This window comes from Melanotaenia boesemani, chromosome 6 (genome assembly GCF_017639745.1).
Source record: "Melanotaenia boesemani isolate fMelBoe1 chromosome 6, fMelBoe1.pri, whole genome shotgun sequence".
NCBI lineage: Eukaryota > Metazoa > Chordata > Actinopteri > Atheriniformes > Melanotaeniidae > Melanotaenia > Melanotaenia boesemani.
Genome location: NC_055687.1, coordinates 6,293,556 through 6,315,091, shown reverse-complemented (window position 1 = coordinate 6,315,091; position 21,536 = coordinate 6,293,556). Strand labels below are relative to the sequence as shown.

Genomic DNA, 21,536 nt, shown 5'->3' with positions numbered 1-21,536 from the left:
TCCATCTTTTACCGTGTTGCTGCATTAAATTTTATTTATTTATTGTCAAATTTGGTTCCTGTTTGGCAGTTTGTTTGGCAGTGTTGAACTGCTAAGCACCCATCGCTTAAACAGTTGGATGGGAATTGTTAGAAATTCCAGTAGATCACAGCCCTTCATCAAGCACAGGTGATGATTGTGGTTCCAGTCCAGTAAAAGAGCAACTGAGGGCCTGCAAGTCACAAAGGCAGCAAAGTCTCTGCAGAGTTAACTTCATGTCCAAAAATGCAAAACTCCGACCTGTAATAAGACTCTTCTCTTAAATCTGTATAGACATCATTGTTATAGGAATAAGGATTTGCCTGTATCAGATTTAAAAAGGGTCTGAGACCGGGGCTGGAACCAGCTTGTCATCTGGACGACTTTAGGTTTGGTCATGCTTTGTGTAGTGAGAATAAGGGAAAGTTAAATACTGGCAGTGAATGGTTTGTTGGTGAAATTTCTGTTAAATGTGTCTCACTGTACAGATGAACTTGTCTTGAACATTTTTGCATATTGAAACTAATGTTGCCTTCATGCTGCTGATATTAAGTAAGCAGAAAGGAAACATTACCAAGTAAGAGTGATCAGAATGATGTCATTATCCCTCACAGCAGTAAGGTTGCTGGTTCGAGCCTCGGCACGAGGGAGATTTGAACAGTGGCCTTCCTGTGCGGAAGTTGTCCAAAGACATGCATGTTAGCTTAATTGGTGACTCTAAATTCTACCTAGGAGTGAACGCGAGCATGAGTGGTTGTTTGGCTCTGTGTTGGCACTGTGGACTGGTGACCTGTCCAGGGTGTACCCTGCCTCTCGCCTGCTAACTGCTGGGATGGGCTCCAGCTTCCCTGCGATCCTGATTGGACTAAGTGGTATAGAAAGTAAATGAATAAATTTTTCACTCTGTATCAAAGCCTCGAACAATAAAGGTTTTACAACATTGTTTATCACTCTTAGTATTTATACCTACATTCAGCTTGGAGACGGAAATTAGGTCATGTTTGTGCAGAATGACGTTGGGTGTGGGGCTGCTTTGTGTGTGTATACATGTGTGTGCGTGCGACTGAAAGACTTTCAGTGTGTTTTTATTTATTATGTAATCTATTTTGATGTGTGTAAAGACTTGTTTTATTATTAATATGCATGAGTGGCTTTTTTCATGTAAAGCACTTTGTGTTGCCTTCAGCATGAAAAGTGCTTCATAAATAAAGTTTCATTTGATTTGAACATTATTGTTTAATTGATTCAAAAGGGATTTACTAACACACATGCACATTTCTTCCCTCTTGCCTGGTGTTTACCTGTTTGTTGTTGTTTTTCTCTCTGTGTGTTGCAGTGGGTCCGAACAGAACCAAGCTGGTGACGCCGAACTCGTCGTTGAAGTTCACACCAGAGGAGCTGGTGCTTTACTGCAGGGACATGCGAGTCGTCTGCTTCCTGTTTGACCGCCTCACTCCAGACACACAAGTCATCGAGGTGTGTCCATGATCTCAATTTAGGGACTTTTTGATCTCATTTAATTTACACTCTGAAATACAGATCTTTCTCAGTTCTTGGAAGATTTAGATTTTTATATTGTCTTATCCAGTTTCAACTTCAGTTCAGCACACTGACGCATTCTTATAAGCATTTTTTTATTCTACCCTGGCAGATTGATTTGCTAGTGTTAGGAAACAAATGTATGCAGCAGCATCTTTCAGTATGCGTGTTGTGCATTTGATTGAAGATTCTGGTTGCTGTCATTTTTAACATCAGTCATTTCAGAGCCAGAATATGTGGAGAAGCGTAGAGAAGTTGATCTGTGCCACAGACCACTGAGCTGATGCAGGGCCTCCCAGTTGAAAGCTGATGACCTTGGTCATGTTGATGGGCTCACTGTGGTTTCCCTCCTCAGATAACCTACACCATCGCCAAGACCTACCAGCCTCTCAAACCGGGATCAGTTTTATCTTTCCAGAATGCTGCCCTCGGGAGTGTAGGTGAGTGGTTTATTATATGCAAGGAATCAAAGCCTCCTCTCACTCTAGCTCTTTGGGTTCCTAAAAACATACAAAGATGGTTTAAAATGGATTTTATTCTATCGGTTATCACCCAGTCCAGATTTAGAGACAGAATGTTAAAGAAAAACTAATCAAAATTTATCATCATATCCCAAATTCTACTCTTTCATCTCATCTGTGATAACATCTGAATATGATATAACAGCTCTTAAAGTTGAGAAGAATGTCGAACTGGAAACATAATTCTTTCTGTACAGACCAGAATGACAAATAAAATTCACATTTTTTTCTACTTGGCAGGATTAGAAACATTCCCCTCTGTGATGATGCAGTGAAAATACCGGCTTTAAACCGCAGCCATATGTGAGGAAATCTGTTGGTGGTTTCAAACAGAGATTTTAGAGGCTCATAGTAACAGTGATTGAAAATAAAAAAAATTACACCACTAAAATCAAATGTATAATTAAGAAATGAAAGTGGAGGAGTGTTTTGTATTTTTTGGCCCCAAACTGTGTTCAGTCAGTTGAGAAAAGCTTCTTTACAGTCATGCACGTTCCTGCTGGCGGTCCATCTATAGAAACATGAGCCTGTCTGTGTAATATATTGGGCTATGTTAAAGCTACGCTAGGTTGGCCAGGCTGTGGATGAATGTCAGCTCTTGGATAAATAATGCAGCCCCCCCACTCCACCCCCCTGAAATGAGACATTGGATGACCTGCAGTTCAACTCTGCCCTGGGTGGTCAAGTGTTTTTGCCTTGTGGTCACTATCTGTGTCCAGAGTCTACGATGACATCACAGTGACTTTCTGAAAGATGTAATGCGTCACAGTCATTTTACTTTCTTCTGTTCCACAAGTTGTTCATTGTTTAACATTGACTTCAAGGCTTCATGTTCAATACTACTGTTGTCTCTAAATTGTCTCTTTTGTCCAAACTACACATGTATTCAGGTTTAAGTTACATAAAACAGCCACTCGTCACATTAGAGAACTATAACATGTATTATACATCACATTATCATCATATGCTGCAGCAAGTATCAGAATGTTTAGTCAAGAGTCAGTCCAAAGCTGAAACACATTCCTCCCCCAGAAATGAAGCAGTTCCTAAGCAACCGCCGCCGAGACGCCCACATGAACTGGTTTGAATCAGCCTCAGACTGGGAGCAAGAGTTGGAAAGATGTGGAGCCACCAGCTGGAGAGTCAGCTCAGTCAACGACCGCTTTGAAATGTCAACCAGGTAAAGCCAAACGCTGTGCAATGATGGTGGATTGCATGTTTTTAACAGGAAAAAAAAACTCAGCTGACATGTTTTTAATGTAAAATAATTCACCCATCCTCCTTGTATCCATCTCTGTGTATATTTGGCCAATAAACCTTCTTTCTGTTTCCTCTCAGTCTGTCGAGGTTCATCGTGGTTCCACAGAAGGTTTTGGACACAGAACTGAAAAAAAGTTTTGCCCACTTCAATGAAGGACGCATCCCTGTGAGTTTTAGAAGTACTGAAACACAATGTGTTGCAGCTTTCATCCAAGGAAAAACCCCTAAATTAACTTGTGAGGGTATTTTGTTAAAAAGCAGAGATTCTTCAGCTAGCTGTCTGCTCAAAATACAGAAAAACCCAACATCCTTTTCTTTCTTCAATAAAAATGTATTTATGTTACTTGGGGGAAAAATGAGAAGAAAAAGATGGAAATTCATGAGCTCCCCCTACTTACTCGAGTGAACAGTATATGTTATGATGGAATGATCCTTCAGCTTCTTATTAACATTCCTGCTAGACAATTACAAGATGAGCACAGATGCTGTTTATGTCTCCCGGGAATTTGGCGTCGTGGAACGTGTTATTAGAGAGTCTGACTGTGTTGTGTTGCAGCGTTGGTGCTGGCGACATCCCAGAGGCAGCGATCTACTGCGCATGTCCAGCTTCCAGAACAACATCTACCACGAGAAAGACGACATCAGGTGTGTGAAACCCAGTATGAGTAGATCAGTATAAATTTTATGTGTGCCTCAGTAATGTTCAATCACATAAACAGCTGTGTTGATTATAAACGTTATTACACAGCAGGAGTAAACTCATAAGAGGTTAGTTGTTAGGCCTTAAAATACTCATACAATGCTCATTTATTATTTTCTGTTTGGCCATACCAGAGGAGGATTACTGGCGTTTAACCAATACAGTCAGAAGGCAGGCATCGTGCACAGGTGTGATTTACACTTCCTTACTATAATCTGATGGTAGCTGAATGTGTTGATCTGAATGAGTCGCTTTTCTGTCAAAGATCACTCTTGATAAGTCGCATCTGATTATCTGTCAGCATAATTATGATGTGGATTACTTTTAAATAACTGACTGGCTACTTTGCAGCATGCAAACATGCATCTACAGTGCAGAGCAGCTTTTGTCACTGCTGAACTTAACAGGTTTATTTAAAGCTACAGGAAGCAGCTACGTTTTCTAAAAGAGACATTTAAACTGAGACATCTGACCACTGATGACAAGCTGGTGTGTTCACTCTGTGAAAAACAAACGGCAGGCAGAACAAGGCAGCAATTAAGAGGAAAAAACCTTATTTACTTAAGTCTGCAGCTTATTTAATCAGATTAATTTTTAGTATATTAAGGTTGATACCCTTCTGCTACATTATTATTTAATCTTCATCTTCCAATGTGCACAGTTTCTGAAGGTAGATTTAATACTACCAACCACAAACTCCCTTCTGACTCTGAGTCATGTTTTGACATCAGTACAAAAATGTTATTTCTCGTTCTGTGAAGAAGATGCACTGATAAGTTTGAACACAGGAAGTGAATAAGCAAAGCAGACTAAATGTTGCAACTTAAAGCTGTAGTTACTTTTCAGTAAGGAAATCTCACTTTTTGCTCCAGGACATTGATCCCCTAAAACAGTATTCCTTTCCATATACATGCTATATGCAGTCGCTCACTGGAAGGACCACTAGAGCCACCATAAGAGATGTGATGTTCCTCACAGATGCACCACCTTTAGACAATCTGTGCTGTCAGTGAAGAGGAGACCATCTGGAGCACGATACCACCTGGAATACACACACAACACTTTTAAATGCCATCTTGAAAACTGGCTTATTGCCAGACAAACCTGTTCTCACAGCCTGATGCTCTGCAGCAGATACATATACTGAACGTATGTAGCTGTAAACATCTGCCTAGCTTTTGTATTTGAGTATTTTATTGCTGTTATATCTGGTCATGTGTGGGACATGTTTATGTGTATGTAGGTATACATCTGCTGCACTCTGTTTCTATACTTCCTACAGTCATTTAGCAGACGCTGTTCTCGAAAGCGACTGATGTCTGAAAGTGGTTAGGCAGTAGTAGTAGTAGTCTTGCCTAAGGACCCAACTCTAAGGTGTTAATGTTCGCCCCCTGTGGGATTCGAACTCGGGTCTCCCGCATGGGAGACAGATGCTATCCAGCCGCTACTGGTCCGACTGGTATTTCACTGTTTTGTTGAATTATAGTGTTTGTGTATTATTCTATAAACTACACTCCAACCTCGTGCACTTGAAATCATGCACTTTATACAATATTTACTACCAACTGCTACAACCTTTTGTGTCTGTACCTTGTTATACATGTATTGTTGAAGTGTGTCTGTGACATGCCATGGGGCAGCAGATGTAAATTAGTGATGCTAACTCTGCACACATTTAACCCATTAAGGCCTGACTCATGAAAAAATGGTATTTTTTTTATTATGAGGTCTTTATTTGGCCCTTTAACAAAATGTAACAAAAAAAAAAAACATTTTTGGGGGGATATCTACCATTTATTACCATGTGCTAGTTTAAAAATATTATAATGTGGTTTTCTGCTTCTGGGTATCTATTAGGGGACATAAGACAAGTATCAGATTGTGTTCAACAGGATTTTGAGCAAAGTTTATTTCATAAATTGAAGCAAAATGTCTCAAACTATAAGTAACATATATGACACGTCGGGCTCTTATAGGTTAAATTTAATGTCTGTTTAATTATGTTCTTTAATGTTTAAATAGATAAAATAAAAAGTGGGATGGTTCTATGTGCCGTGAATGTGAATAAAAAATGTTTGTGGACCACCGATGGTGTAAATCTGGTCTGATGTGAGACTATAACCTCTTGTCTTGGGTTATAAAAATCAGCTGCTCACACACACACACTTGTATCAATGACTAGAGGCTTGTTGCAGGTGTATCAGTATGTTAACAGCAGGATGTGCTTCTCTGTAGGAACCTGGAGATGGTCCTGTTTGGTTGCCAGTCCTCATTGTGTGTGGTGGTGGAGCTGGGCGAGGAGCTGCCATCGCCTGCCGACATCCAGCTGGCACACGGCCGCCTGCGCACCCTTTGTCTGGGAGGTGGGATTAAAACATGAATACATATATCGACACCAGAAAATGCTAAACAGATGAAGCATCAGCATCTACATGTAGTCTTCCTGATAGTCGTAGCTTTTTTCTTACTAGGACGCCCCCCCCCTCCCCCATGTCTGAATAACGTGTCCAAATCATGCACAACCCATTCAAAATTAGTTTGGACTCTTCCTGCAGGATTTGTGAGTTGGTTTGTGTTGTTGCTTTTGTCATGTAAGCACAGGCAGCACATTCCTGAGTTGAGGAAGAAAAGAGATGACAAACCAAGCACAGGACCTGGAACTGAAACGCTGACCTATCTCACACTCGCTCTGTCATTCTTTCTCACATGCAAACAAAGCGTAAAGCTCACAGATTATCACGGTTCACACATTTGTCAGCTCTGTGTTTTGTCTTCTGTGTGTGAGCGCTTCACAGCTCAGAGCGCTGTTCTGTAAAAACAGCCACTCATGTATTTGGGATTTGTTTATTCACAGATCTTTATTAAGAATGAAACCAGCTGATCCCTCTGAGGTTGTGTGGATTTATTGAAAATACAAACTGATTGTTAAATGTAACATGTTTATAACTAAAGACCATAGATCACTAACAGAAACCTACTAATAAGACTTGATCTCCACATTCATTTATTTACAAACTGATATCAGGATAAAACATGAGATGAGCTGGATGGGCTCTAATTGATCTAATTCTGTATGTGCTGCTGAGCAGCAGCCAGCCTTTATTTGCATTTGTGATAACGTCTGAACATGATCTGACACCTTTCTCCTGCTTTGACTTGTAGATATCTCTACTTCTGTGTCTGTGCCTGATGACAAGTGGTTATCTACTCTGGAAAGCACCCACTGGCTAGACTACATCAGGTGAAGCCTCAGATTGTCTCATACTAAGTTATGAAGCACTTCTAACCCAAACATGTCGTTGTGTTCTATTTTGTTTTGTCTAACTGGATAAAGAGATAACTGAATTTTTGTAGATAAAATTAACACCATTTTATTTCACTGAATTGTCTGGGATCACAGTTAAAGATTTTTCTTAGTGCTTAAACTCATCTGTATCTTTCAGCTCTGTAACAAAGACGAAAACAAATATTTTGGGTTGTCATTTCTCTTAGCGGCATACCCAGTAACTTCTGTGTTTTAGTAATTTTACTCTTGTATGCATCCTTGTGAGCATATTCCGCATGCAGAACTGTTTATTAGCGCACGGTTTATTAATCAGGCATCATGAACCTGCCTGTGTGTGTCCAGGTCGTGTCTGAGGAAAGCTTCAGAGGTGGCATGTTTGCTTCGCAGCGGTCACCTGACTGTGGCACTTCAAGGTGAGTCACGTGACACCAGACCCTGGCTCATATTATTCAATCCATTCATTATTCACATCACCTCCCTCTCATTAATGCCACATTAGGACTTGCTCTGAAGTAGCTGTACAGCAGGAGCAAGCACACTCCACTGAACCTACATGCGCACTGTCAAGAGGCCTCCACACAAAAGTCTTTTACAGACCAGATTACATCTGATCACAGTTGTTGTTTTACATGAGAAATGAAGCATATAAATCCCACACTGTAGGCGTAATGAAATGTAATTTTTCTGCTCCATATACCTGCTCTTTAATTTAGTTTTGGCTTGAACATAAAACGAGGGCAGAAACATGCTCGTGGGGCGGTTTGTTGTTATCATGTTGTTCTATTTGAGTATCAGATGCAGACAGAGGCCTCATCTCTGCCGAGAAAGAAAACCACTGAGTACGACCTCGGCTCCTCTTCTGGTGTTCCATGTGACACAATGTTGAAGTCATTGTTGTGATGGAGGATCCTCGTTATAACTTACTGCCTTTATGCCTCTCTGCTGCAAAGAGTGTGCTGATGCTTGTTTGTTGAGGATCAGAGGCGTTAGCTCAGGTTGAGTTGGATCAGCTACACACAGACCAGGTACTTACTGAGGATGTCCTCAGAGCATCTGAATGACACTCAAGATTAAAGTCATCACCTTTAGTTCCAAAGATTTTTGCCTGCAGATGAGTTATTGTAGGTTTTTGTTGACTTATAACAGTAAACGGTATCAACCACCTGCACTTCTTATTGTGCAATAACAAAGAATTAGAGTCCACGTTGTGACTCATTTTGCAGACAGTAACAGAAGTCTGTTGTTGATTTCGGATCATCTGGTCTGGCCTGCTGTTTTTCTTTCATTAACACCCAGTGACACAGACCCAAACATTACTCACACAATAGCTGTTGTCCATGGATGTTTACTCCGGTGTGCTGGTGTTTGACTTTTTTTTTTTTTTTTTTTGTACTCTGCAGCTGCAAATAGAAACAACACCAGCGTGTCTGCAGCGAGAGTCCTTTGTCTCCAATGTCAGATTACTCGTTAAACAAACCCAAGCAGGCTTGGTCTCACTGAAAAACCTCACAGTGCTGCTGTGTCTGCAGCTACGTCTTTATCTCCCATCTCTCTCTGCAGTTCCTCTTCCTCTTTCAGCCTCACTCTCACAGCCTTCTGGGTGTAGTGTTTATAATAATAACTTCAGTTTAATAGTGGTAGTAAATGAAAGATTTATGTGTCCCTGATGTGCTGTAAAATTAAACACTGTCTATGCTCAACACTTAAGTCTTGTGATATTGAAATGGCTCTTCACAAGAAATGGCACAGTCTTTATGCTGGAGTTTTAAAAAACATCCCAAATGCCAGTGTAATCCAGCTGCACCCTTGACCTATGCTAGGCCCTACATATGATGGCGGACGTTGAAGGGTAGCTTGTAAACGCGGGCTACGCCAGTTTTTGACAGGATACAGGATAAGTTTGTGAAGGCTAGAGAAGCCGTCCTAGCGGAGGAGAATTGCAAACATGTGACTAAGTAGAGACAGAAATGACATGTCGTTGTTTAAGGAAGACAAGTAACATAAGGCTGTTAACTTAGCTGTATGATGTTCACATCTGGACTGTATTAATCAACAGAGCGTGTAGATTCATTAACAGTTTCTGATTTGTGAAACACTTCTTCTATTTGATTAATTTTTTCAGCACCTAGACCACAACAGACCAGGTCCTATTTAAGATACAGACACCTACTGAATGTTTTATAAGTATTAGACAGACAAACTTTATTGTTGTTGTATAGAAAACCCATCCAACAAATTTTAAGTGCCAAAACTAAGGCACATTAAAAAAACAGAAAATAAATCACATAGGCATATAGTACATATAAAAACAGAGAATCTTGTGCAGATAAAAGAAAAATAAGGCAGCTTGGAGGTTAAGAACTGATAAGAGTGAGTACAGGAAAGTATTTAAGTATGGGAAATCACCACGGTTACATTGGTAGCGTCACACCTTCAAAATGCAGAGAATTATATTGTTTTGAGTTTAATTGAACTGAACCTGCCTTACCGCCTCCGGAAGCGCAGCAGCGTAGGATACTCTGCTGTCAGACATCTGCTCTGCATGTGAACGCAGCATGCAGAGTGCCATAGGGAGAGGGGCGGGGCCTAATTTAACCTCATTAGTTAAGCCCACAGGCAAGGTCTACTTCTAGAGCATCCAACAAGCATTTTACGTGTGGAGTCCAGAGAGAGGAAAGGTAGCTGCTGATAAGTTGCTTTAGATTTTACAAGTTGAATAGACTTTCCAATAAAGATATTGATGACGAACAGCAAACTTGATGCTATGTAACGTTAAGTAATTGGTTCTAATGCTACAGAAGGCTGATGAAGTTGACACTGGTTACCTTAAACAGTGTAGCCTATCACTGGTTGCAATTTCAGATGAGTCTGTTAAACTTTTTTACAACTCTGTAAAAGCTTTGGCCCTTAACAGACTGCAGATTTAGGAATGTGGCAGATAAGTTGCTACGAAACAGGTCTGTAATTTCAAAAAAGGAAATCATTTGAATTTTTTATTTTATATTGAACTGGAGAATCTTGGAGGAACAAAGGTTTTTTTGTTCACCTCTGTTTTTTTGCCAAAAGTGTTAATACAGCCTGTTGAAACAACGCTGACCTTTTAGTTTACGTTTTCCCTGTTTTGATGCTACAGAACCAGAGGATCGGGACATGAGCTGCGTGGTGTCCAGCCTGGTACAGGTGATGTGTGACCCGCACTGTCGGACCCAGCATGGTTTCCAGAGCCTGGTGCAGAAGGAGTGGGTGATGGCCGGCCATCGCTTCTACAGCCGCATCAACTATCACCGTGACAACGACAAGGACGAGGTGAGAAGTGGAGTTAAATGCTGATGGTGCAGCTGGTGGAGTGAAAACGCAACATGCATGCAAACTGGGAATTTATCAACATGTCAATCAGTGTCTAAATCTTCTTCACACCCCACTTCTGCTAGCTGAGTTCGTGACTCTGAGACGCTACAATCACTGTCACATATATACCTTCATTTCTGACTTCTTTCACCTGTTTTTATCCTCTCTTCCTCTTCTCTCCACTCACCTTTATCAATTATTTGCTCTCCTTTCTCTCTTTTCTGTTTCCTCACTCCCTCCTTTCCTCTCCCATCAGGCTCCAGTCTTCCTGCTCTTCCTGAACTGTGTTTGGCAGCTCTGGTTCCAGTTTCCCTCTCGCTTTGAGCTGACGGATGACTTCCTGTTGGCCTTGCACGACAGCATCCACCTGCCGCTCTTCTCCACCTTTCTGGCAAACTGTCAGCGGGAGAGATGTAAACGTTCCCAGGTACTGAGCACCTGACAGAGACTTAAATATCCTTTCTCCACTAAAACGGGCCTCCTTTGCTTGGACATGATCATAAATATCTAACTTAATGCTATTTTGCAATGGTACCCAGAATCTTGGCCAGTCCTACACCCCTGTCAACGGCTGGAGAGATGTGCTGCATTCGGACTCTTCCTCAGACTCATCTGATCCTCCTCTGCCGTCGGTGTGGGACTGGGACTTGCAGTACAGCAAAGAAAAACAAGATGGTTTCACTCAACCCGTCCCTCCGACTGCCCCTCTCCAGCCACTGCTGAACGGCAACCTCAACACCAACCCAGACACACACAAGGTACAGCCGCCACACCTGGAACACCGCCTGACTCGCAGCGTCTCAGCAGAAATCATAATCATCATCATAATTAGTGAATTATATATTAGAAAATAATTTAAACCATGTACAAAGCAAATAACTTCTGTATGTAATAGGTGTTATAGAAGCATCTGCCTCAGCCTTTTGGTTTATTGTGTTTATTATGTTTTGCACTTAGTTTTTTCCTCCATAATAAGAGGAACCAATAAACCCATACCAATCAAATCAATCAATCACGAAGAGTTGGTCAGGATGAATGAGGAGCTACGTTGGTTAGTGACTCTTTTGTTGCTCTATATGCAGCAGACCACTGCACCCTCTTGTGGTGGTTAAAAAACACAACTGCTGTTAAATGTTGTGGTAAAGCTTACCCAGAATGCATCTCAGTTCGGACCATTTCTCTACAGTAAAATAATTTCATATTTTTTATGCAAGTAAGGCAAGGCAGTTTATTTGTATAGCACATTTCATGTACAAGACAATTCAAAGTACTTTACATAAAACAAAGGCATTACAGATATTTAGAAATAGTAAAAGGCATCAACACATAATCACAATAAAATAATAAATTACATTAAAATGATTAAAAGCAAGATAAGTTAAAAAGTTTCCGTGCAGATTTCATGCATAGACGCATGAGAAAAGAAATGTTTTTAACCTGGATTTAAAAATGTCTACATTTGGTAAAAGTAAGTAAGTACATCATCCAGATGTTTACATTTACGTCCTTTCAGAAAACATTACGAACAACCTGAAATTTCTGTAGAAAAGTAAACGTAATTTCAATTATATTATGCCTCAGTTGCACATATTCATATTTTTATTGTATACATGTATATTTTAAGGCATAAAAATAATTTGCAGATGTGGATTTTTTTATTTATAAAATTTAAGCACTTTCATACATTATAAAATAAAAAAAGAAAGATTTAATCCAGGTGTCTGGAACTAAACAACACAGTATTTCTTATTATGATTAGAATGTCATGTCAAGATCCAAAAAATGATTTAATAGACTTCCACACGTGTGTGTGTGTGTGTGTGTGTGTGGGTGTGTGTGTGTGTGTGTGTGTGTGTGTGTGTGTGTGTGTGTGTGTGGTAATCCCGATCACCTGAACTTACTCACTCCATACAAACTGAAGTCACATCTGTTAATTCAGAAAGAAAGAAGAAGTTAGTCTAAAGCTCGGTTTACTTCATCTTGTAGCTGGCTGACACCATCCCTGGCTCGGTGTTCCTGCTCTCCAGAGGAAACTTCACCTGCCCCTCAAACCTGCCTCCGTGGCGCAGCAGCAGCTCAGGCGTTTACAAAAGGAGCCACAGGAGGGCGGCGTCTTCCGAGAATGTTCCCGGCCTGGAGAGGCTGCTGAAAGCGTGGTCCCTGACAGAGTTTCCCCAGAGCCTCACCTCCACCTTTGGACCCCGGGGACCTCTCGACCCCTACGAGCCCTTACTGCCCCTCCTTATGGGGCCATGCATGGGCTTGTGGAGGGAGTGCTACCTCCGGGGGGCGCTCCATGCTCAGGTATAAGTATAGAGTTGTTTTGAGGTGGTGCAGCTTCATTAATAAACATCAGGTATGATGGTAATTTTATAAATATTCACTGTCTAGTATAAATATTTCTAAGTTTGGTTGATGTTTAGTTGAAGTTGGAACTTCCTGAAGGCTATAAAAGACCTGCTGTGCTCAGTAGAGGACGCTGCCTCTTTCAGGAGATTATTTGCTGATCGACTGCTCCAAATATGGACATGGTACAGCCTCTGTGATGTCTGTACAGCAATGCGTCTATCGTTGTCCCCATGGTGATGATAAGAATAGCCGAGAGCCGTGTGGGTGGGTGCATCACCTATTTTAAATGAGCTGTGGACTAAATCTACCAAACTGTAGCAGAATGAACTCATGTTAACAGTAAGGGTGCTTTCCTCTTCTGTTTCACACATCATTAAAGCCAAGCCTCAGTCTTTGCTTCCTTGTTTAGCTCACATCCTGAAATAACCACACATGTAAAACAGTGTTTTATCTCTGTTGTTAGAAACAGAACAGATATTCTGCAGCACTTGGTAAATGAGTTTGTTGGTGGGAGTAATGTTACATTTGTGTTACAGACAGAACAGGACTGTCATCAGTAACAGGATTAGAAATGACAATAGACCTCCGTTCATGTCGGAGCTTTGTTTCTGAGCCGTTGGCCTGGGTTGAGTTAGATTGGACTGGAACATCCAGTAAAAGGGTGCCTCAGATGTAAATGGACAATGCTGGTAAAATTCTATCGTTAGTACAGTTATTATTATATTCCGGTTTAGGAGTGTTCAACTGTTCACCATCTAGCCTGGTGGAAGAGGAGTAATAATGTCTGAGCTGGTTAAAGTACATTTGTTGTATTTTAAATGTGTTTTTATACATTTAAATGGTAGAAATTTCATTTCTGAACAAGGTAGCCGAGACTATACAACAGTGAACATAGAAGGTCAAAGTTTGGATTAATAAACAACTTTCTTACTTTTCTTTAAAAAGAATACAAACTGCACAACTAATCTAACTAAACTTTACATGTGAGTAGAAATAAATAGACTAAACCATACAGGAAGAACATCCCTAACATTGTTTCAGCAATGTTATTACACTGCTCTTGTCTAAGGTGCCATTTAAACTATGAGAATCAGCTCGTTCAAAGTTTCCTCAGTCTCTTTGTTTCCCCGTATAACACAAGGATCGGACATAATTTGCTTCATCTGTATCAAATAGGTCCTCACTGTCAATTCTGCTGAATGTACGTAGGTCTTGAGATGAAACCGGTGATGGTTTTCGTGCTGTTCTGGTCAGCAGCTGGATCTTGATACTTGGTCAGATTCTTTGATCTCTGGTTGTTGGCAGATGTGAGTCCAGATGTTTGTGTTGTTTCCAAAGTACTTCACTTTCCTTTTTCTTGTTAGATGACTCATTGTTCCCAGGAACGTCGTAGACTGAGTATAATAAGCACAGAAGCCTGAAGAAACAAAGTGGAAGTTGGATTTTGTTTAATTTATTAATTAATTTTTAATTCAAGAAACCCTATTCTTTAAAACAAAAAAAAAAGAAACAAACAAACTCCTCTGTGTGTTGGTGATCCAAATCTGTCTCATATGTTCAAATCAAGTCTCTTAGCAGAAGTTTGCATCATTAAGTAACCACGGAAACACAGTACAAGCCTCTGACTGTAAACATACCGGTCCTGGCTTTACAGCTGAGTGCACAGCAGCAGACATCCAGCGAGCTGCCCTGAACAAAGTCACAGGAGCCAGACTGAAATTCATCCAGTTCATTCAGTCTTCTTGTTGGACTGGACGAAAGTGAAGCACTTGTCCCAGAGAAGGTTTAGCATAAACCAGCTGGTTAGAAAAAACTGTATCAAATGGAGAAATATTGAGCTGGTATTTACACCAGGTAAATAAGTTTCTACCAAGTATTAGATGTTAGTAGCAAACTTTATACTGGTATTGTCTCATCATACTGGGTCTGTGTCCTGATGTGTCAAACTCTGAATGACATGCTGGAGGCTGGAGTGTGTAAGAATCCCTCTCAGCTTCCTACATGGTTAAAATGATGTGAAAGCAGCTTTGACCTCAAACTCTGATGTTGTTTTATGGTTATTAAAAATAACTTCATAAGTTAATGAACAGTAAACAATAAACAAAAAAATAAAAATACTGGATTTAGAGAGAATACAACTGGATATTAAATACATTAATAATAAATTATGCATACGATTTGAAATGAATACATAAATAATAGAAAATAAATAAATAAAACAAATGAATTAAATAAATAAAAATAATACATAATACAAACCAGAAGTGGTTTGTAGTAGATTTGGGACAATATGTGTATGAGAGTTATGGGGGTTCCACTGACGCTGCTGCTTTTCATCCTCAGGCCTTCTCCCATCCCATCTCCTCCAACCACCCCCACCCTGTGGACCGGCTTGCTCAGGAGGTTCAGCAGCTCAAAGACAAATTATCCCAGCTCTCCATCTGTATTGATCCCAACACCCCCACCATGACGCCTGGGCCCCGGCAAACCGACACCAACCTGAACCAGAACACCAACAACGGCACCTTCCTCTTCCCAGCGTCGAGGCCTCAATCAACAGCCGTGTCCAGAGCAGCACCCCCTCCTACCTCCACCAACCACCAGACCTCCAGGGGCCCTCATCCTGCCTCGGCCCCGCCGTCCAGGCCTGGGAACAAAGACTTGGGTTGCAGCAACAAGCACACGTTTCTGTTCGGGCATTCAGTAACAGAAGCTCGCCCAGACCCACGATACTACCCACCGCCCAGCAACACCAAGCTGCCCAAGAGCAACGGGCCTTCACTGGCCTCCTGAGATCCGCCCCCTCTTTACCACAGGGTACATCAACCAAGTCCCCTCCCTGAGGCATCATGAGCTGAAGAGACCCAGATGTGTGATAAATATGAGACACTGGGGTGAACTCGATTAGGATGAATGAATCAGTTCCGGAGCTTCTGACTCTGCTTCTTACTGTCTGTATTTTATAAAATGTGACAACAAATCCTGGAATCATTTTGCTCTCAAGTATAAAGAACTAAAGGTGAAGGCTGCAGATGGTCAAAGAAGGGATTGTAGTGTGTGTGTATGTATGTGTGTGTATATATATATATATATATATATATATATATATATATATATATATATATATATATATATATATATATATATACATATATATGTGTGTGTGTATATATATATATATATATATATGCTTTTGAATCTGTTTTGTAAACATCAAATTGCCTTCAAGGACGGGAGACGTGGTTTATTTTAGCTTAATGTCCACAGATGAAGTTTTATTTCAGTGCATTTAACCTCTGAACTTTTTCTCTTCCGTTCAGAGATTTCTTATTTGTTTCTTTTCCTGAAAACCGTCGGCCGGCGTGACCACAGACTTTAATGTGGAATTTGGGGCATGATTTCTATTTTTGTAGCGCTCTGCTCTCGTATCCCTCCGCATTCTCTGGATCAGTGAGAGGACCTACTTTCAGTTGGCAGTATTACATGGTGTGTGTGTGTGTGTGTGTGTGTGTGTGTGTGGGAGCAGTTAGTGTGACTCAGTTCCTGCATGTCTGAGATCATTTCAGGGCTTTAGTATTGTGATCTAATCCAAACTGTCCTCGTCCAAGCATTTTTATTCATCTCTTTAGGGTGTTAAATGATGAAAAGATTAATTTCTGACCAAAGTTGGTGGGAAAAAAAACCAAAACATGATTCTGATTTTTTGATTGTTGTAACTTAAGGAAATACCAGTGTTGGAAGCAAAGGGAAGCTAATTTCCTCTGATGTTTATCTTTTATTTGTCTGCCTGGTGGTGTTTTAGTATGCAGCCGGCATCTAGGTCAACGTCCTAGATGTGTCCGACGTTTTCAAACACGGAGGGAAGCATGTGGTCCTGCACCTTTAAATCCAAACAGGTTGTGGTTATTTTTTTTCCATGCAGGCTATTAGTTATCAGATCTGTTCCTGATACTGATCATCTCATGTCATATAGTACCTCACTTGATCGCACCATGAATTATTAAATTCTTGTAAATATTCATCTAAAGAAAAGCACACAGATATCAGCTGCAACGTTCCAGGTGTCATGCCAAATGCATTCAGTCGTCTTCCATGGAAGAAAAAAAAGAAGTCATCATGGTCCTGCTGCATGGAGAGTTAATTCTGACCCGCTCACACCTGCTCCTCTATTCATGTTTTATTTAAAGATTTTGGTACGAACATTTAAATTTTGCCAGATGTAAATATGTTTTTGTACTAGCATGTTCTGATCTTGATAAAATGTTATCAGCTCGGTTTACAGTATGCATCTCATTCAATAAAACGGTCATACACAGGATCACACTTTATTTGTTAACAAAATAAATATTTACAATATGATCTGGAACACTGAGAAGTAGCATGGCACTGTACAGTAACACCGCAGAGAGAATAAAATAGTTTGAGTCAGTTTCATGTGCAAAAATGGTCAATACATCAGTCGATGTAGAAAGAAAGCGCTCATCTGACAGGAAATGTTCAAAATACAGACATCTACTCCACTTAGCTGACGTGAAGCTCTGGTTTGGTCTTTCAGGAACTTTAGAAAAACCAACAAGGTGCTTCATCACAGTTTTAGGATCAAACTAAAGTTTCCTTCAGGCTGTAAATGCTTTTTGGCACTTCTGACTTACTGATGTGGGTGATATGCATTCTCATATGTTTCACCTGATTACCACAGACAACACAGCGACATGGGCGGGATGAGGTCTGATCAGCTTTAGCTGGAGTCCAAAAACCACAGCGTGGCTTCATGGCAGTGGCAGTGCATTCAAAGTCAAGTCCAACACCAGAGGAGATACTCTGCAACTACCCCCACCGGCTCCCGTGCTCCTTCCCTGTAAACTGCTGCTGCTGCAGCATGCCGCAGGGCCCGTAAAAGTACCCCGAGGAGGACTGGCCCAGGCCCCCCAGCTGCCGGATGGACTTGCACATGGGGCAGGGGTAGTCCGACAAACCCTCAATGTCCTCAAAGGCCATGTTGACGATCTGGTCACAGCAGGGGTTGCAGTAGAGGTGGCCACACGACAGGCGCTTGAGGCGGGCCTCGTAGGAGATGCAGCACTGGCAGTGCGGCAGGTCGGGGCCCAGGGACAGGGAGCCGGTCAGGGAGCTGCTCTCCAGGCTGCCGGCCTGGCTGGAGCTCAGCTTAGTGGGAGACCTGAGGGGGAGAGGACGGAGATGGGAGGTAAAGGGAGGCTGAGAAGATGCAGTCGAGTTGTTTTCCAGGCAAAAATATGAAATATGTGCAGATTACTGCAATATATATACCATAATATGATGCCTCAAAAGGCTCCAGGTTCATTCTTTTCTCATTTAAGCCATTTTGAAGATGGACTGAAAACGTCATTTAGTCCTTTTTTAACTGCTCTGAGCTGCTTTATTGATAATAATCAATGTTTTAGAGTTGAAACCTAAGTTAGTACTGATACTGAAAAGCTGACTAACTGCAAAACAGAAATACCAGTTAAGTTTGTAAACAGTTTCCTCTGAAACATCCTTTCAGCTGTAAATGTAGCCAGATTAACTGGTTTACCCAGCCTCCACTTCCATGCTAGAGTAAACTCAGTCGAAGCAGGTTTTTCTCAGATATTTTCTAGCTTCACATTTAGTTTTGCACAACTTAAATTTTCAGCTGAATCTACAGCGCCTCAAACAAAATTTGGATTACCAATAAATCCATTTATTTCAACCAAATCTAAATTTTGAGATTGCAGATTTTACAGGTGAGTGTACACAGCCTGAGTTTTCCTTCTGTGATTCCACTCACAAAACCAGAACATTCTGCAGATGCAAATGTTCAACCAGAGCTCTGAAAACATGACAAAGCATCAGCTGGGATCACGTTTGTTTACTTCACACTGAAACAGATCTGGTGTTGGTGTGCTCAGATTTGTTCCTGAGATAAAGAAGCAAACTGGTCAGACGAGCTGGAACGGAGATGGAGTTGATGGTGATTGCTCAGTCGTAAACAACGTGTTGACATTCATCTGAATTTAGATGGAAACGTTCCTGCTCGGGCTCAGCGGGTCTGAACAGGTTAGAAAAATCTGCTAAAAATGGAAATGATGCCACATAAAAATCCTCCACCAAAAACTACAATAAAAACACTTCAGGTTCATATTTTTTCCTCTTTTTTCTCATATCTTTTAATCAACTTTAATAAAACCACTTATTCAAATTATTTTAACCCATTAATTACCATATTTGTCACATGATTTTTTAAACAGTAACACTGTCATCAAATTGGCATTTAAAGGGTTAAAATAGCTTAGATGCATATTTTGATGATTATTTAAGTTTAATCTGATTTGAGCGGAAAAAAAGTGGAAAATGAATCTGAAATTTTTGTAGCAAATTTTGTGAGGATTTTTTTAATGGACCAAAATGGTAGTAAATTATAAATCTGACACTGGATGAAAACAATCAATCAATATATATATATATATATATTAATTTTTTTATATAAATTTCAGACTGATCTTTGAATAAAATCTCCAGCCACTCACCATCTATTTTATGGAAAATAACCCCCCTCATTTTTTTTTAACATTAATATGTCACCAAACTGGCATTTAAAGAGTTTAAATAATTTCAATAATTACATATTTGGTCATTTTTATTAGAGCTGAAGTTTATTTAGATGTGTGGCAAACATATTAAACTGTCTTTTTATAGCAGATATGACTTGTTTGTCCTCTAATGAGCTGAAAGAAAAGAAACTTAAAGCCACCCACGAGGATTAAATTTTGGATTCGTGGGCTGGATCTCCATGATAAGTGTTTTATCACATTATTATAAAGTGTTTTATAAGCTGTGTGACAGAAACAGTCCTCGGGAGGTAAATTTGGATGAAAACGAGCTCATAGAAACCTGTTGTCATAACAACTGAAGTGAAAAGATTGATCATCGCATCCTGCTGATATTTAATTAATTGTATTAAAAATAACCAGAATGAGAAATTGTGGTAATCTGTTTCATTTCTCTGTCCGGTGCAGTGATCATTATACAATCTCATTTCTGACATGCAACAAGCAAATGAACGTGATTTAAAAATAAATAAATAAATAAATAATCCGATAATAATCCAAAGGAAATCGGGTTGATCGATCACTGCTCACCTTGACGACGATGAATCTTTGAAGCAGTCGAAGCTGAGAGCTGCAAGGATCCTCCAGAGCAGATCCATCCCGGCTCCTCTCATGATAACATCCACATCTCACCGACCTGCAGCGACGCCGCTGAGACGCGGTGACAAACAACACTCCCCCACCTCACCACCCCCGATCCAGAGAGAATGCCCTGCACCTCCTCCTCTTCCTCTCTTTCCTCTCCCACGTTTCACAAAGACGGCTGAAGAGGACGCGCCGTCATGATCATCTTCATCATCGTCGTCATGTGCTGGCATTTGAAGGGAGGTAAACAAAGCGCTGATTTCATGTCGAGCCTCTCTGAGCTGCTGTCGAAGGTTTCTCCTGCCGTCTCCTCCTCTTCCTCTTCCCCTTCCTCTTCCTCCTCCTCCTCCTCCTCCTCTACCAGACGCAACTGAGGTGTTTCATTTGTCCCTCAGGTTTAAATTTACTATCCTCTTGAGTCATTAACCCTTCCAAGTCTGACCAATAATGGGCAGATTTTTTTATTTTTAATAAAACAGAATTCTTTATTTGGCCCTTGATAAAAATAAAAAAAAAAGAAAAGAAAAAAGTGTGATGTCATAATTATTGAAGTGTAAAAGGGATCCAAGAGGGGCCAGAAATGATGTAATAGGTCTCAGAAACTGTATCAAATATGATAAACGGGCTTTAAAAGGCTGAAAAACAGGATGAAAATCATTTAAAAACATTAGTCAGAAATATTGTTTTAATATGATTAAAACATTCAAATATTTAAGATTATGAGTTTAACACTTTTAGTGCAAGGATTAATAATAATCACAAGGGGTTAATAATGATAAAACTATTAATAATGATATTAATAACAACTTTTTAACCTCTTTACTTTTAAGATTTGGCTTTAAACTTACTGATAAATCTTATAGTAAGGTCTGGCTTAGTGACCCTCCTCCATCTCTTTAGCTCTGCTGCTAGCAGCTCAGACTGCTGGGGAAATCCCATGATGCACTGGGAACTTCCCTCCTTCTTTCTTTACTCTCCATGTTTAAACTAAAACATTATTATTGTCATTAACTTGTGCTTCTTTCTGAGTAGGTGTCTCTGGCTCTGAGTTATGTGATTGTTGGCCCCTCTTTACTGTCCCTTTCCCTTGATGGCCGTCCTTCCTGGTTCTGGTCTGGAGGTTTTTCCTCCCCACTATCGCCTCATGCAGCTCAAGATGGAGGACTGAATCAAAGAGAAAGTTGGTAATTATTTTTAGGACTTGGTTTATAATAGTTATAAATGGGCTAATGTGGATCAGATAATGGATAGTAAATTACACATTCTTGCTTAAATTTTTGCATGTAAATATGATACTTTCCTTTTATTTCATGTTCATGTTT

At 40.4% G+C, this 21,536-nt stretch overlaps 1 protein-coding gene across 1 annotated transcript in view; it reads left to right on the top strand.

Annotated features, from left to right (window-relative positions):
• The window catches only part of mtmr11 (myotubularin related protein 11), a 41,173-nt gene extending 25,068 nt beyond the window's left edge, over positions 1 to 16,105 (top strand). The window contains exons 5-17 of the mRNA XM_041988911.1: positions 1,355 to 1,494; positions 1,913 to 1,997; positions 3,111 to 3,258; positions 3,417 to 3,504; positions 3,895 to 3,983; positions 6,274 to 6,401; positions 7,201 to 7,279; positions 7,667 to 7,737; positions 10,458 to 10,630; positions 10,929 to 11,099; positions 11,212 to 11,430; positions 12,659 to 12,976; positions 15,365 to 16,105. Coding sequence (XP_041844845.1) covers positions 1,355 to 1,494; positions 1,913 to 1,997; positions 3,111 to 3,258; positions 3,417 to 3,504; positions 3,895 to 3,983; positions 6,274 to 6,401; positions 7,201 to 7,279; positions 7,667 to 7,737; positions 10,458 to 10,630; positions 10,929 to 11,099; positions 11,212 to 11,430; positions 12,659 to 12,976; positions 15,365 to 15,814 — 2,159 coding nt within the window. The 3' untranslated portion in view covers positions 15,815 to 16,105. The remainder of the gene's footprint in view (positions 1 to 1,354; positions 1,495 to 1,912; positions 1,998 to 3,110; positions 3,259 to 3,416; positions 3,505 to 3,894; positions 3,984 to 6,273; positions 6,402 to 7,200; positions 7,280 to 7,666; positions 7,738 to 10,457; positions 10,631 to 10,928; positions 11,100 to 11,211; positions 11,431 to 12,658; positions 12,977 to 15,364) is intronic.
• The last annotated feature ends 5,431 nt before the right edge of the window (positions 16,106 to 21,536 follow it).